Source organism: Mycteria americana (assembly GCF_035582795.1).
Source record: "Mycteria americana isolate JAX WOST 10 ecotype Jacksonville Zoo and Gardens chromosome Z unlocalized genomic scaffold, USCA_MyAme_1.0 Scaffold_18, whole genome shotgun sequence".
NCBI lineage: Eukaryota > Metazoa > Chordata > Aves > Ciconiiformes > Ciconiidae > Mycteria > Mycteria americana.
Window position 1 is genome coordinate 12,351,681 of NW_027445436.1, and position 18,095 is coordinate 12,369,775.

Here is an 18,095-nt window from a genome sequence, read left to right on the forward strand (position 1 = left end):
GGGCATCCCTGGCATCTTCTGTGCCATGCAGAACAGTACCGAGCAGCCAAAGCAAGCTGCAAATCTCATTTTTCATACAGCCTGTGCTCATATTTGTGGTTCATACAAAGAGAGAGAGATGTCTGTAGTCATTCCCTTGGGTGTTGGTACCTGGTGCCTGTGTCACTGCCACTCTTCACTGCTCCATCATCCGTGAAATTAAAGGTGCCGGTCCAATTTGCCAATTCCTCTCCATTCTGCCAGCTAAACTGCAGCCCTCTAGCAAGAAAACGAGGCAGTTGATATTTGATATCATTCATTAGGTTAAGTCTATCAGCATGAGTTCTCATGTCCTTTTTCTTAACACAGAAATGTGACTATGACACATTCATCAAAACCAATAAAAAGATACCAAGAACCACAAGACATCATCTTACTAGTGGAAACAATTAATTTTCACTTCCCATAGACTCTTCAAGTCCTTGGCTGAAAACAACACCAGACTCCCCAACCAAATTGGAAGGCAATAAACAACATACATATGTGCTTATAAACAACATACATATGTGTGGAGCAAGGTGGAAATTTCATTCCCAGAGACGCAAGTGCAAAAAGCTGGAGACTTATGTGGAAAACTGCAGGGCCAAAGAAGTAAACCTTCCAAACTTCAATTTTACATCTACAATAGTTGTTAAATGTGGTGGGCATTGAGTCCTTCCTCTGATTTGTTGGCCATGCTAGCAAAGGATTTGTCATTTGATGACTTCTCTAAGTCACACTATATTGCTTCTTTTCCCTGTTTGGGAAGATGACATTTTTTAAGCCAATGCATATCACAGTCATCACAACTCCCTGTTTTCCAAACTTTCACAAATTAATTCCAAGGCCTATGATGCCTGCAGTCTTCTGGAAACTACACCTATAGTTGGGTAGAAATCTCACATGTATTTAAAAAAGCTGGGTCTGAAGAAACATTTGACAACACAAGTCAAATCCTTCCCTTAGCTCAGAAGTCAACAAAAAAGAATCTCGCAGATTGTTATTTTTAATCTTCTCCATTTTAACCCAATTTCATTATTTCAGAAGCCTGGCAGCTGAGTTGTGAACATTTGGTACTGCCAATACTGAAAGTTAACTTCCCGGCTGGGCTGTGCGGGGACAGCCAGGAAGCAATCTGCCAGCCTGCTTTGCCCAAAAGAAAGGGCATCCAGGACCCCGCTAGTTTTCTTGGTCAACAGGCTTATTACAAGGACTGGAGAATCTCTCAGACTCTAGTCTAATTGGCAGCAGTTATAAGCATAGGAAATTAAGAAGGAACATGGGGCATTAAAATAAGGCCTCTTTGCTTCCTGCAGCAGAAAAGGGGAGTAGCTCTAAACAGCTCCAAAAACATATAGTAGGAGTTTACTTGTTCTGTATTGTGGAAATGTGTGCACATAACTTCTTGTTGTCATTGTTTTAAGACAACCTTATCTAACTTCAAGTATCTGCAGTGCAGGCATTTCCACATGAGCTAATTGTCTTTGTTCTTAAAAATCAGTAGAGATTGGCTCAGTACAGTTAGTTTAGGAAAAGATTCACCCGATCAAAGGCTGGTCTTCACCCTAGGGTGAACTGATCCATCCCCCAAACTCTTCTTCCATCAACAGTACAGGGAGCCCGGGGTTGCTTGTAGTGTGGGCATGCATGACAGAAGGATCCCACCACCCAAGTGCAGTGCAGTGTATGTCACCACAAATGTTTTTTCTGACCTAAAACCAAGATATTTTGAAAGAATTTAAGAAGTTTATTCTTGTATGTTTTGTGCCTTTTAATCTTTTTGTTTGTTTTTTTTTATTATTATTATTGAAAACAGACTTTTTAGTAAAGGCATTTTGAGGGAGAAGGAATTCTGAAGAAGGTAGAGAGCCATTTCAACACTGTGAACTGAGGAAAGAGCTAGCCTCCTAAACTGCCCCCTCCCCTCCCAAGCTGCCTCCCACCACAAAAGGTGGGAGAAAAGCACTATGAAAATATTGAAAATCTTCCTCTGAATCTTTCAAATGCATTTTCATTTCTTGCATGTTCTCCAGTGGTCAAATTTTGCTTTTTAAAAGAAAAACTTTTAAAGTATAAAAATGGGAACATTTCAAATACAGAAGCCAATTTTTTGCTCATAGGAGACCCATTCTGATTACTTCTTAGTTAAATACATTGATGCAATTCTCCTGTTTTCCAAAAAATCAGAACAAGTGGAAGAGACTATCCTGATTGCCATAAGCAAAATGAGATGATATCGCACACTTACATCTTACATTCAGCTTGGAGAGAGCTACTTTGGTGATCAATTTGGAGAATCGCATCAAAGGGTGTATAGGTTATGCTATAATGGCTATAGGGTAATGCAGTGCTATGGCTTGTCAGGGAGTCCCATACCTTCTACATTGCTCTGACAGATTTTAATCAGCTGAGGCTGCCCAAGGTACAACTTCTGAGTAGAATATCGGTGTGAAGAAAATATGAGAAAATTCTCACTTTTACTAAGACACCTTCACTTTTAGGCTTGTTGAAATAAACACTTGTGATTCTCTCCCATGTACCACAGTCTAACGCATTTTTTGCCACACTGTAACTGGTATGGAAACATGTTTCTTTTGAATGCGTATGTCTTTGTAAAAGGCATCTAAATATATGACCTTAAAAATATGTTTTAATTGCTACGGGCAGCACTGAATGATACATGGGGAGAGAGAGTAGAAGTGTAGGAAAACCAAGCTGGAATTGTACTTTTTAATTGGATTTAAATTAGATATTTTGGGCTTAGATATTAACTTGCAAACTGAAATAGAGAGCATTAATCTAGATAAATAGCTGGTGTCGGTGTGTCCTTCAGAGGTGAGCTCTCCTAAAGCATAGCCAATATTCAGGCAGATGAAATGAAGAATTAAAACATTCAGTAAAGTCCTTTCCCTTTGTACATCTTCACTCCACATGTAACAGCTGGAAGGAAAGCTAAGTAAATGCTCAAAGGCGGAGGCAGGTGAATCTGTCCATAAAGCAAAAGAAATGATAAAACCATTCTTTAATGCCCTCCTCTCATCAAGCCTTTTTTTGGAACAGTGTGTCCTGCAGCTGAGGCACCAAGTTTAAAGGAGGACATGCACATTTTGGGTAAGATCCAAGAGGAGTTCAGGAAGACTAACACTGAGGAATGATAGATATGTCTTATGATGAACAGCTTAAAATACTTAGCTTTGAAACGGCAGAATGGGGGATCTAATTGAGGTACAAAAATATCTAACGAGGGCAAGCAAGGGTCTGGGTATGACACTTCTACATGGTAAGGACAAAGTACAAAGTTGTGAGCTGAGCTTAGGGTCAGGAGCAAGCTAAGTGTCCGACCCTGAACCAGACAGGGAAAGGGGACAACACAGTGCTCTTCTTCCAACAGGTACTCCAGAGGTTAACAACACATAGACTTATATATACACAAAACACACCACCGAAGAAACATTACACAGCTCATCTCACTGTGAGTCTGCAAGACTGAGACCAAGCTGTTGCACTGCATTTTCTGGAGTGATGGTACAATAAACCTCTTCCTCCTAGAAAGAACAACTCCCATGAATAATAGTTTGTAGTATTAGGACTGAGTAGAAACCAAGGATGAGACATTTAAAAACACTGACCTGAATTAATTCTGTTCCTAACAAGATTACTGAGAGTTTTACCATTGATTTCAATCAGCCTTGAGTTGGGAGATTTCAATTTTAAAAATACAAAATTTTCTAATCCTCTCAGTTGTGAGTCATAAGTGTTCATAAAAGCTGTCTGGCCAAATTTGCAAACAGCCTGAGAAAATAGAACAGAGACATGAACTGCTCCATCAGTATATTTCTTTGGCATATTATGTAGTTAAATTCTAACACGTTCACTCTCAGCACTAACTACATTTTAACAGGTAAACAAAGAAGAGGTAAATTAAGCTTCTGTGAATCAGAAGTGCAATAGAAAAGCACATGCAGGATGGAAACACAGAAAAGGAAGAGAAAAAGAAGCAGAACAAAAAAGAGGGTAAGGAAAGGTTAAAAGAGGGTAAGGAAAGGTTAAAAGAAGGGAAGGAAAGCAGAGGAAATTACTTAGACGTAGAGGTCTCCTATGTAATTTAGACAGTTCATGTCAAAGAGTTTAAAAAAAAAAAAGCTAATTTTAAGCCTGGGATCATTACCAATGATTACCAATGGTGGAACTTCACCATTTGCTCAATTTGCCCTAATGTTATTTCCTTCTAAAATTAGTACGTTTCCCCAATGCGTGATACTGATGATGACAAGGGAAGACTTTATAAAAGATGTAATAACCAGAAACACTCTTAGTGCAGAGATGCTATGTTTTGCCCATTCACTGTAAGCAAATTTCTCATCAAGGTTTATGGACATCATTAATCACAGGACTTACCCCTAACAAATAAGAGTATGAGCAACGTTGTGCCTTGCGTTAGAGAAACTCCGTTAAGTTGGATGTCTTCGCAATAAAGACCTTGAGTTTCAGGTAAATGTCAAAGCAATATTTTGATCCTAATTGGTAACTGTAAATGTTGAATCAGTATGTGGTCAAATAAACACTGGCATAATGTAAGAATAGCAGGAGGGTGTGAAAAAAACAGAAAATTAACAAAGCAGCAGTAATTCTGAAGGGCTTGTCAAGACCGGCTGTCAAGAAGCAGCAGGAAGCAAAGCAAAAAGCCTGTTGCCACAATCCAAACAAGAAACAACTCCTGCACAAGCGGAGGTTTTAATAGCAGAGGATGTCAAACAATTATGAGTTTTTTGAACTATAAGGCAAGAATGAACAAGTGAATAGACTGCAGCAAGAAGCTTCGTATCCATGCTGCTGTCACACTGAGATCCCACCTCAGGAGCGTCTCATTGCCTTTCTAAAGCGCGAAGGCAAGGTGAAAATTCAGCTCAGACAAGAAGGCAAGGCTTTTAAAAGGGAGCTATTCTACAGCTAATAAATGGAGAAGACCCAAAAGACTTTAAGCACAGCTGGCAGTCCTGTCTGGGCTCTAACCAGAGAGCAGGCCGTGACCACATATGCAGCAGAATTTATTCAGGAGAGACCCACGTGCTTTCAAGGCATAAGAGCAGTTTGGTGCAAGTGGCTGAGTAACACAGTGATCGGTACCTATGGGTAACGAGGACTGAGTGGCAACGGGGGCATCACACAGGTGGTGCAAGGAGAGGGCATGGAAGAGCACCTGCCACTCCAGTGCCAACCCATTCCCCCAAAACCACCAGCTCATCTCATTTAATCCCAGCCAGCAGGCTATTTCCACTCATTTTTCAAGGTGACAGCTACCACTACCCCCATCCTGCATCTACCAGAGGCAGACTAAACCCAAAAGCAAGCAAAACCAGACAGAAACCAGTGTCATTTTATATTGGTGAAGCTAAGCCAAAATCTGACTCAGCTTGCTGGCCTACCACAGATGGTCAAGCAAGGGGAAGCAGAGGAGTCTATAGACTCCTTCTTTGAAGGGGTGAAAGGAAGATATGAATGTCCCCAAGAGCAAGGCAAATTACTTCATTTTCTTTCTGAGCTCCCTCTCTTATTTGTCTTCACTTTTCCTGCTCTTTCTTTCTAGCAGTTCTCATATTCCTTCTCTATATGCATTCTCCCTAGCAAAGAGGTCATTAGGAGGTGACAGCAAGCCCAGCTTTTGTGACTCCAGCTCCTGTTTAAGTTATAAGCTAATAGTATATACATTAATTCTGTATACACCATTAATTTTATAATCATATTTCTACAGGCCTGGTCATGGTGCTGCACTACACTGTTATATACTACCCAAACACAGAAGCCATATACAGTCCCTGCCCTGACAGACAGTCCAGGCTATGTATAGGCTTCCTAAAGTCAGTGGAAAATCACTTACTTTCACTGTACCTCAGTTTCCCTGTTTCATAATTCTTGTGCCCTTGAGAGGAGGAACTGAAGACTTCAGTGTTAAATGATCACACTACCCTCTTTGAAAATGGAAAGTGATGCCCCTAGTCTACTAACAGGGATGTCACAGAGGTATAGGAAAGTCAGATGGTTAATCTTGCTGAAGATCCAGTTCCTTCTTTCTGCAAAATAAGGCAAATATGACTCACTGTGTCCACAGGGTGTATGGAAAATAAAACTAAAACAGTGGCGTGCATGAATGACCTGCAGATGAGAGTGACTGAAAACACTCACTAAAATGGATCAGAGAGTAAGAGGAGGTTGGGTAAGAAAGGGGAATATCAGGAGTGTCCAATGTGACAGACTGCTGCACAAGTGAAGACAAGCATAAGAGCCAACAGAGATAACAATAAGAGGAGTTTTGGAGAAAAAACAAGGATCCGTTTTTTTTTTCGCGCAGGCCAGAAACAGCAAGTTTATTTACACTGCACTTGAAAAGACATCAGAGGGGCTCGAAAGGAGTAAAACATCCACTAGGTAACAATGAGATGCTGAGATCAAACCCAACCCAGCAGAGTCAAGGCAGACCAGCCTCTGTGTCCAAAAACTCCCCTTTCCTGACAAAAGGGCCAGACTCAGTCCCTGAAAACAAAGAAGTTAGATGACAAGAGAAAGGCAAATGCTTACTTGAATGGTTTAATTCAAACTTCAAACACTCCAATCCATTTTGAAATAACTATTCAAGGCACAGCAATCTAGAAAGACACAACACAGATGAAAGAAAGAAACGTAAATCTGCCTGTAGCAGTCCAGGTCCAATTCACCTGTGCTATAATGCCAGAAAAATACCATGTGTGCCTTGGCCTCTTTCAGTGAAGAATCCATGGGCATAACCCTACCAGATACAGCACAAAGAAATAAAACATTTCTGGGGCCAACTCATGTACTTGAGCAGGATGCTCCCCTTCTTATGTGAGTCCATAATAAAACTCACGTTTGCATTCAGTGGAAGCAGAGCTGAATCTGACCAGTCCAGTTTAGAAAAATACTTGTTTCTCCAGTAAAATTAGCAAAATGCGAGTTTTAGTCTGGATACATACACATACATACTTCTGCTCCCTGCATTGATAGAGACCAACCCTTGTCTCAATGACCTATGGCTTTGCAAGTTGACTGACAGTGGGTAACTGCTGAGCTGATTGCTTGCTATCTTATTGGGAGAGAACCCTTAGAAAAGGTTTTGAAAATGTATTGAAAATATGTGGGAGAGCAGGAATGGTATATTCACAACAAAAGGAAGAAGTGAAATTATATGGTTCCCATGAAAAGCAAAATATGGATGGAGGCTGTGGGAAATGGGCATGTCTGGTTACACCACACACTTGGCCATACAGTATTATACCAGGGACAAGCTTGGCTCTACATGTTGGAGGGAAATGGTAGTAATAAAGTGGTGGAAGAGTATATTTTGACTAACACAAAGAGCAAAATTGGAAACATAGGTGGGAAGCTTCTGGATTACAACCACTATTATACAGAAAAAAAGTTTTATTTCATGTAGCACATTTCACATTTGGGTTAAACCTTGTATCAGATACTCACACGCGACATCTGAAAAACCTGATCTAAAATCACTTCCCAAGAAAGATAAAATAGACTCAACACCAACATTCAACTAGTCTGCTTAAACGGGATGAAGTGTTGACTAGGACATCAAGGATGTTGAAGGATACCTTTCCTTTTCTCATCTGTGGCTGGAAGATAAACATCCAAGGAGTAATAGATAATCTGTATCAATTCTATTTGTAATAATTATTCATAATTAAAATATTATTATTTGTAATAATTAGGGGCAACACAAGACCCACAACAGAATGAGTTGACATTGAGGCAGGTTGTGAACTTTTCAAGAAAAAAGGCCCATCAAGCCCCAAGCACAGAGGCTCACAGGAAATCCCAAATATTTTAAGATACCAGCAAATTCTGACATTTGAGACAGTAGCTCAGTGCAGCGTGGGTACCACAAGCAATCTCACCATAGCATTAGAGATCTCAGTGAGCTAATTGCTTTGCATCTCATGTTTCCAAAACTAATATATTTAGCACCAGGTCAAGTGTCCCTACACTGCACTATATTCTTCTGTATAAACATACCCACAGAGCCCCAATTGCACTGAGGACTCATGCTGAAGACAATGAGCAAAATGCCATTTAGAGTCAATGTGTCTGTACCCAGTATCAGCCACAGGAGTAGGCAATATTCCCTCTCTCCACACACAGAAGTGGAAGGTGCAATCTCCTCCTACTATTTGTGCAAGCCCTACAAACTGTTGACTGCCCAAGATTTTCAGCTGGGATTGTGAAAAACCTAGCCTTGGCTGTATTTGTTCTTATGGAAAGTGCTATGAAACTACCAGTGACAGAGATTGCTTTTAAGGTTTTCATCATGAGAACTAAAGCATAAAACTAACTAAATAAAGAGGATGTGGAAGGACAGTGACTATCTGTGGGGCTGATGAAAAAGCAAAATGGATGCAAGCAACAGAGGCCAAGGATGCCTCAAAGAAATGAGAGGTTAAATCCACAATTTGCTTGAGGGAGGCACGGACTGCTGAGCAATGAATACATTTGAATTAAAAAATGAGAAATGAAATGAAAAAGCAATCAACGGTAAGAATGAGGCACAGTGAAACTAAGAAAATACAAAGCTTTGCACAGCGATTACGTCTGAACCAAATTCAGCAAGTGTAAGAACGATCAGGAAACTCCAATCAGGTCAAAAATAAAAGACCAAATTACCAGGAGGTCTGCAACACTGGCCACGGAGGTCAGCGGTCACGGATGTGATCGCTCACAGCTGGAGTTGTGGGGGGGACAGGCGTAGCACAACTCAAAACAAGAAGACTGGGTTTGGCTTTTGACAAACATAGGTAAGACTGAACTTTGTATCTGCCCATACACATAGAGGGCAAGCAGCTAATTTTTTCAAAATGACATAAAACATGTTGATGGCAGGTTATAACAGAGATGTTTTTGAAAGAAATGTCACGGGGTTTAAACCACTTTGGATGAAAGGGCTTTGATTCACAGGTGTTGAATGCTGGGCATTGGCAAAACTCAGCCATTACTTTGTCATACAGAGGCAACAGATCTGTGTAAAGTGCAGAAAGCAGAGTTAGCCTAGACATTCAGCCAAATATTCAAAAAGAGCTGTTTGCATGGATAGAAGTAGGCCTAGATCCCCACACAACAAAGTTAGAGACTGAAGCAAGCTGCTACTGGGTATTATGTGAATTAGAATTAGGATTTAATTGTCTCTGTATTAATCAGTGAGGATAATGGCCACCTTTTGGCTGGTAAACAGGACACCTATAATTCACCAATCCCAGGCAAGAAGATTCTGAAGAGCTCCTACAGCCCAACATGATTCAAACCCTAGACAAACCAACCACTCCTGTGCAGCGTGGGCTTGTGGGAACTGAATTAAGGGACTGCCAGGTGGCCACAGCCACAGCGAAAGGGGCAAGCGTCTGTAGGTCACTCTGTAGTGATTCACATCCCCCGTGGTTTGAGCTCAGGAAGGACCATGGTGTAACACACCAGGGAATGACACACTCAGGATAATGCAATTTGCACATGTAAAATATTGAAATAACTGACTTTCATTACCTTAATTTACTGTCATCTGGGGAATGGAGAAGGCCTGGCAATTCACAGACTAAATCAGCAAGTTTTTTTGCCATCTTAACAGCAGAGGTGCAACACAACAATGCTAGAAATAAAGCAAGTCTAGAGGGAGCAGGGATTCAAACCCTGCCTGTTTTCTGCATCAGAGCCATAGAGAGCACTGCCAGGGAGCACAAGAGAGGAAGTAACACACCCTCATGCTCTGGTACTAAAACTTCAGCCACTTGATGCTTTTCTTTAAAAGCAAATTAAAATTATGAGTCAGAAAAAAACTCAAGTAGCAGAAGGTAAGATTTTGGTTTCGGGACACTTTTCACAATAAAAGTCTCTGTTGCAGCCTGTGATAGAGCTGTGGTTTGCAAATTTTTGCAGAGCTTTAATTCACATGCCACGTACTTGTGAGCTCTCTCCTTTTATTTGATGTGGGGAGACAGGAGCATTATGTAAAGCAACCAACATCAGCAATGAGAAAGGGAATGGGATGACCAGTGGGGGATGACTTTGCAGGCAGCTGAGTTAATCTATCAGCTCCCTGTTTGTTCTGCCCCCTCCATCCCATTGCCATCTCTCCCCTGAGCTCTCCCCCAGCACAGGCCCCAGTGCTCCTCTGACCTCTCAGGGAGCTGATTCAGCTCCTTGACTTTGCAAGGTTAGTTAGGCACGATGGGGATGCCAGCACCCTGGTCCCCATCCCCTTGAAATGCTCTTGGGAATACCCTGTAGCAAGAACAGCATGGCTGGAGTCTCAGCTTCTCCTGCTATGCTAGACTAGATCCGGTCACTTTAAGGTGATGGCCATATCCCATACATACACATATTGCTGTATATAGCTTCAAGACTTTGCTGTCTCCTGAACTTTCCAGTGCTCTTCTCTGAAGAAAACCGACCAAAACCAAGACCTGCTCTGCAGCCCCGTCAGGGATTCAGCGAGGTGACTCACGGGTTGTACGTCATTTCGCTGGGATAATATTTCACTCTGGTTAGAAACGGAGGGGGCACAGAGCTGTGTGTTAAGAGAGATGACTCACTAGGTGACCTACAGCTTATGTCTCTTGGGAAAAATATTTAAATAGAAAGAAACTTTTAACACTGGAATAGATGGTCTTAGGTTACGGTTAACATCTTCACAGGGTGTTATGAACAGGCCAGAGGAGCACATGCCAGGTATGGAGCAGGAGCTCTCAACTGACATGAGTTGGCTGCAGTTCCTCAAGAGTCCAGCTTAGGACAAAATAAAACTCACGCCATATGCAGCCTCCGTGTCCACATCACAACTACTGCTGTCGCTAGTATAAGTTAGATATGATCTTGTCTTATAGCACAGTACAGACTAAATGATCTCTCAAGGTGTAGTCCAGGTTTATTTTCTGTGGGTTTATTCCTTATTTGCCCATGCTGTGCAAAAAATTATCATAAGCTATATTTCTTATACAGTAAGGAAAGGGGTAAAGATGTCTGGGGATTGATTTGCAACTGTTGAATAAAAGCTGCTTCAGAAATACCAAAATGGTGGTATAACCTCAAGTTGTGAGAGTCTGATATTAATTATAGGGTACACACACATAGGAGTGATGTTTTATTCTCATTTAAAAGATGTAAAGCTTTCAAATAATGCAGGCTGCCTGCATGGGAAGGTTTGCTGTTTCTTGCTGTATGATTCTTTGAGTTATTGTACGTCCCCCCTCTGACAGACCCCAGGGTAATCTTTGTTTAAAGTCTTTAATAGCTTTGAAAATGTGTTCTCTTCACTTGGCTGAAAAAAATAGTTTTAAAGGGGCAGATTCCCTTCTTCAGCTGACTCTCACCCTGTGCAGAAGTCAGGCTGTTAAAAAAACAGTATTTAGTGAATTCCCTGCCAATAGAATATTGGTATATAGCAAAGTATTGCTCTGATATTTTTCCCTTGCCAAAGCAGGCAAGGACCGTCCTATTGATCTCTCCCATGCTACAGGTTGGGAGATGAAGACAGGGACCATTTCAACATTTTTTACTATAGTGGCAGTTTCCTGATGTAATCCAAAATTATTCCCTGCTGGCCAAACAAGAGCTCACAAAAAAAGGCCAGCCCTCAGCTGAGCATCTGATTAAAAAAAAAAATTCAGCTGAAAGCTGAGCACCGCAAAGATGAGTCAATACAAAAGCAAGCGGCAGCTCTAGATTTAAGCAGAAGTCCACAGCATTTAACCTGCTTTAGCGGATCAATGCAGTGGATTTTTAATCATCACATTAATCCTAAGATAAAAATAATTACCCCAGAGATCCATATTAAAGTCCTTTAATTATATCTCATTTCATCATCCTTTTTACTCAGGATCAGGAGCTACAGAGACCAGAGCTTCCCGATGTCATTCTCCAGCTTGCAGTTTAACTCTCTCGTTAGGACTTTAGCTGCTACTATGGGGACGAGGCATTGGCCTTGCTGAGAGCACCCACATCCATCCCACTTGGGGGAAAACTAAAAAAGGTGGGCAGGATTCTGCTTTCCAATGTACAAAACAGCAGGGGAAGGAGCAGAGAACATTATATGGTGGGTGAAAAATGTGTGAATACATAGAAATTCAATCTCTACGTTCTCCCCTTCTTCCAGCAATGCCAGGAGCTCATTAAGATCTCATTAAGGGGAAAGAGAGGACTTGACCAGAGGCTGGGCCCCTTATCACATTTCACTGAGCAGAGTTTATTTCCTGGAGCATCCTCTCCTGCCTGCAGTCCTGCCATCTCCACAGCCAGGCTTTGGGAGCATGGCCGTGGGCAAACGCAGGACCATGAGCCTCCATGGCACCCTCCATGGAGAGCTTCAGGTGGGTTTTTATGGCAATAAAACCAGCCCATTCCCTGCTTGTAAGGGCAAGTGGCATGGCACAGCTTACAGCCATACAGCTAACTTTTCCATCTTTCTCCCAGAAAAGGATGCCTCTGTCCACACCGCTTATTGGGACCAGTCCCTAGTCTATGCTGTCCCCTGCGTTGTGCCCAAGCTGCTTGTTTTAGGTCAAATTCCCCCTGCCTTGCTGGCCTTTACCCATTTCCACCATCTTCTTGCAGAGAAACAAGCTAGCCCTGTGTTATATTTAGGCTTAAAAGCATTGTACATTTACTGGAATAGTACTTCAGGGCAATTTTCAGGTTTCTCTAAATACACTAGGGAATTTCTTCCCGTTGCCTTGGGAAGAGGCCCAGAGGCCTGTTACTGTTGCAGATGTTGGGATGCAAGCAAAGGCTATCATAAAACAAGCAGCATGTTGAATCCTAGCGAATAAATGGTTTTAGGTTTAGGCAGCGTCCCCAAGCTCCAGCTTGGCAAGCAGCACCAAAGCTATAAATATCTAAATAATATCTATAAATGCAAGGATGCTCTCCAAAACCACCAGCTCCACCGTGGTCCCTGGAGGTGCAAGCTATAACGTGTTCAAGGAACCTCACAGCCGGCATCAGCTTCTAACAGGGGACTTAACACAGGAGGTTTGTGAAAGAAAAGTGTAATTAAAGGTTACAGACACCCCTGCACAGAGCAGACTGGCAATCAAACTTCCCGGGAATGGTCACCATAATGTACTGCAGGGCATAAGAGTGAGAGAGGGAAAGAAAAAGTGAAAAAGTACCTTCATGATAATATTATGGTAATGATGTAGGCTGCTATGTAAATCACCTTTCTATCATTAATAACTGACAGCCTGAGACTGCCACATCCTGCATTTTTATTTCCATGAAAGATGGGAACTACCACTTCCCAGCAGAAATGGGTCAAAGTGCTTTTTCCCTGCACTGAGTGGGGGGAACCCTCTTTGAGACTCTTTCATGTGATAAAAAAAAAGGAAAAGAAATAAATCATTACAAGCTGGAATAAAAAAATAAATAAACAGTGTTTTCCAGTCAAAGTGACAAAATGTATGTACATCTCCCTGCTTAAGCCCCTTTGATGGAAGAGTGCTCAGAACCAGACTTTCTCCTAGCAAGCCTAGGAATCAGACATCACCCTTTTTTGCATTCCCTGCAGCCCACTGACAGGAGAGGCTCCCAGGGCACAAGGCAGGACAGAGACTGGCCACAGAGATCACTCAGTGGAAGAGTTTTAGTTGCATCTTCTCACCATTTTACCTTTACTTTGCTACTTTTCATTTCAATCTATACTTTGGATTTATTTTTCATTGCTGTAATTCTGTTGCAGTCATTTCAACTTAGAACAGCAAGTATTGGTAGGGCTGCAAGGCCTCTAGGACAAATGGGAAAAACTGAGAAAATAAGGCAAGATGAGACCTGAACTGGTCATAAAGTCATCCTCTCAACACCAAGGCAGCTTGGTACTACCCTTGTCTACCTAAAAGGTTCCTGAAGCCCCCAAAGATGGAGATTTTATACCTCCTCAGGTAGCCTTATTCTTTAAAAGTTTCCCTTCATGGTTAAAACCAAATTTTTCCTGCTGCAACTTAAGCCCATGACTTCTTGTCATCTCATGAGTCTTCACAGGGGTGCGTTTACTACCTTCCTCTTGGCAGAAATAGTTTGGGTGTTTCAAGACAGTTATCATATCTCCCCTCAATTTTCTCCAAGCCAAACACACACGTTTTCTACACCTCTGCTCATTCTTGCGGCTTTCCTTTGGCTCCTTCCGAGTCACATCTTTCTGGAAGTGAGGTGCCCAAAACCAGACAGAGTCCCCCAGCCAAGGCCTCACTGCTAAGCAAGGCACACAAATTGCTCTGTGGATAAACTACAACACTCCTGTCTAGACATATTAATATCACGCTTGCTGTTCCCTCCCAGCAAGAAATATTTGCTGATTTGTCAGCATTTTGCTTGCTCTTCACAGAATCACAGAATCGTATAGGTTGGAAAAGACCTTTAAGATCATCAAGGCCAACCGTAAACCTAACACTACCAAGACCACCACTATACCATGTCCCTAAGCACCTCATCCAAACGTCCTTTAAATACCTCCAGGGATGGCGACTCAACCACCTCCCTGGGCAGCCTGTTCCAATGCTTGATAACCCTTTCAGTGAAGAAAAATTTCCTAATATCCAGTCTAAACCTCCCCTGGCGCAACTTGAGGCCGTTTCCTCTTGTCCTATCACTTGTTACCTGGGAGAAGAGACCGACACCCACCTCTCTACAACCTCCTTTCAGGTAGTTGTAGAGAGCAATAAGGTCTCCCCTCAGCCTCCTTTTCTCCAGGCTAAACAACCCCAGTTCCCTCAGCTGCTCCTCATAGGACTTCTGCTCCAGACCCTTCACCAGCTTCGTTGCCCTTCTCTGGACACGCTCCAGCACCTCAATGTCTCTCTTGTAGTGAGGGGCCCAAAAGTGAACACAGTATTCGAGGTGCGGCCTCACCAGTGCTGAGTATAGGGGCACGATCACTTCCCTAGTCCTGCTGGCCACACTATTTTTGATACAAGCCAGGATGCCATTGGCCTTCTTGGCCACCTGGGCACACTGCTGGCTCATATTCAGGTGGCTGTCAACCAACACCCCCAGGTCCTTCTCTGCCAGGCAGCTTTCCAGCCACTCTTCCCCAAGCCTGTAGTGTTGCATGGGGTTGCTGTGGCCCAAGTGCAGGACCTTGCACTTAGCGTTGTTAAACCTCATACAATTGACCTCGGCCCATTGATCCAGCCTGTCCAGGTCCCTCTGCAGAGCCTTCCTACCCTCAAGCAGATCAACACTCCCTCCCAATTTGGTGTTATCTGCAAACTTACTGAGGGTGCACTCAATCCCTTCGTCCAGATCATTGATAAAGATATTAAACAGAACTGGCCCCAACACAGAGCCCTGGGGAACATCGCTTGTGACCAGCCGCCAACTGGAGTAAACTCCATTCACCACCACTCTCTGGGCCCGGCCATCCAGCCAGTTCTTTACCCAGCAAAGAGTACACCCATCCAAGCCATGAGCAGCCAGTTTCTCCAGGAGAATGCTGTGGGAAACCATGCCAAAGGCTTTACTGAAGTCTAGATAGACAACATCCACAGCCTTTCCCTCATCTACTAGGCAGGTCACCTTGTCGTAGAAGGAGATCAGGTTGGTCAAGCAGGACCTGCCTTTCCTGAACCCATGCTGGCTGGGCTTGATCCCTTGGTTATCCTCTACATGCCATGTGATAGCACTCAGGATGATCTGCTCCATCAGCTTCCCCGGCACCGAGGTCAGGCTGACAGGCCTGTAGTTCCCCGGGTCCTCCTTCTGGCCCTTCTTGTAGATGGGTGTCACATTCGCTAATCTCCAGTCAGCAGGGACCTCCCCAATTAGCCAGGACTGCTGGTAAATGATGGAAAGGGGCTTGGTGAGCACTTCTGCCAGCTCCTTCAGTACTCTCGGGTGGATCTCATCAGGCCCCATAGACTTGTGAGTGTCTAAGTGGTGTAGCAGGTCACTAACCATTTCCCCCTGGATTATGGGGGCTCCATTCTGGTCCCCGTTCCTATCTTCCAACTCAGGGGGCTGGGTACCCAGAGAACAATTGACCCTGCTATTAAAGACTGAGGCAAAGAAGGCATTAAGTACCTCAGCCTTTTCCTCATCCTTGGTCACTGTGTTCCCTCCCCCGTCTACTAGGGGCTGGAGATTCTCCTTAGCTCTCCTTTTGCTGCTAATGTATTTGAAGAAGTATTTTTTGTTGTCTTTTACAGCAGCAGGCAGATTTAGCTCTAGCTCAGTTTTGGCCCTTCTAATTTTCTCCCTGCACAGCCTTGCTACACCTTTGTAGTCCTCCTGAGTTGCCTGCCCCTTCTTCCAGAGGTCATAGACTCTCCTCTTTTTCCTGAGTTCGAGCCAGAGCTCTCTAGTCAGCCAGGCCAGTCTTCTTCCCCGCCAGCTCGTCTTTCGGCACCTGGGGACAGCCTGCTCTTGTGCCTTTAGGACTTCCTCCTTAAAGAATGTCCAGCCTTCCTGGACCCCTTTGCCCATAAGGGCTGCCTCCCAGGGGACTCTCTCGACCAGTCTCCTAGACAGGCCAAAGTCTGCCCTCTGGAAGTCTAAGGTGGCAGTTTTGCTGACCCCCCTCGCCGCTTCTCCACATATCAAAAACTCTATCATTTCGTGATCACTCTGCCCAAGACAGCCTCCAACCATCACATGGCTCACAAGTCCTTCTCTGTTCGTGAACAAGAGGTCCAGCGGGGCACCTTCCCTAGTTGGCTCACTCACCAGCTGTGTCAGGAAGTTATCTTCCACACACTCCAGGAACCTCCTAGACTGTTTCCTCTCTGCTGAATTGTATTTCCAGCAGACATCCGGCAGGTTGAAGTCCCCCACAAGAACAAGGGCTAGCGATCGTGAGGCTTCTCCCAGCTGCTTATAGAATAGTTCATCTGCCTCCTCATCCTGGTTGGGTGGTCTGTAACAGACTCCCACCACAATACCTGCCTTGTTGGCCTTCCCCCTGATTCTCACCCATAGACACTCCACCCTATTGTCACCATCATCGAGCTCTAAACTATCCAGACTCTCCCTGACATATAGGGCTACCCCACCACCTCTCCTGCCTCGCCTATCCCTCCTGAAGAGTTTATAGCCATCCATCGCTGCACTCCAGTTGTGTGAGTCATCCCACCACGTTTCTGTGATGGCAACCATATCATAGTTTTCCTGATGTACAATGGCTTCCAACTCCTCCTGCTTGTTGCCCACGCTGCGTGCATTGGTGTAGAGGCACTTCAACTGGGCTGTCGTCCGTGTCTCCTTCATAGAGGAACACCCCTTGCGTGCTTTGAGGCGTTTCACTGGCGTTTCCCTCTTGGCTCCCGTTGCCTCAGTATCCCCTAGCTCAACTCTGTACAATTTCAACTGTGCCCCAGCGTACCCCGCACATCTCAGAGACACAGGCCGAGTGCCCTCGCTGGCACCCGCTTCCTCTAACCGTGGCATGTCGTCCCTCAGCTTCCTTCGGGCAAGCCTGATATTACTCCCCTCCCCCTTCGGGTCTAGTTTAAAGCTCTGTCGATGAGCCCCGCAAGTTCCTGAGCAAAGATTCTCTTTCCCCTTTGAGAAAGATGAATCCCATCAGACGCCAGCAAACCTGGTGCTGTGTAGGCCATCCCATTGTCAAAAAAACCAAATCAGTGGCGATGACACCAGCCACAGAGCCATGAGTTAATAGATTGGGTACCTCTGTTCCTTCTTGTGTCGCTGCCCACAACTGGAAGGAGAGAGGAGAAAATAACCTGGGCTCCAGAGTCCCTTACTAGCCATCCCAAGGCCCTGAAGTCTCTTTTGATTGCCCTAGGACTTCATGTTGCAGCTTCATCGCCCCCCACATGGAAGAGCAGTAGGGGGTAATAGTCCGAGGGCCGTACCAGGCTAGGGAGTATCCTCGTGACATCCTTCACGCGGGCCCCAGGGAGGCAGCAGACTTCCCTAAGAGGAGGGTCCGTCCGGCATATCAGACCCTCGGTTCCCTTCAGAAGGGAGTCACCCACAACTATAACCCGTCTTCTCTTCCTTATGGAGGTGGTGTTAATACGAGAGGTACGTTCTTCTGACCTGGGCGACACCTCTGGTGT

General features: G+C 44.0%; 1 protein-coding gene across 6 annotated transcripts in view; it reads right to left on the reverse strand.

Moving 5' to 3' along the window:
• Positions 1-18,095, reverse strand: part of ST8SIA5 (ST8 alpha-N-acetyl-neuraminide alpha-2,8-sialyltransferase 5) — a 185,726-nt gene that overhangs the window by 41,175 nt on the left and 126,456 nt on the right. For 4 of the 6 annotated variants that reach the window (XM_075488809.1, XM_075488810.1, XM_075488808.1 and 1 more), the window contains one exon: positions 151-258. The exons of the other annotated variants lie outside the window; for them this stretch is intronic. In XM_075488809.1, coding sequence (XP_075344924.1) covers positions 151-258 — 108 coding nt within the window. The remainder of the gene's footprint in view (positions 1-150; positions 259-18,095) is intronic. 6 annotated transcript variants of the gene reach the window in all.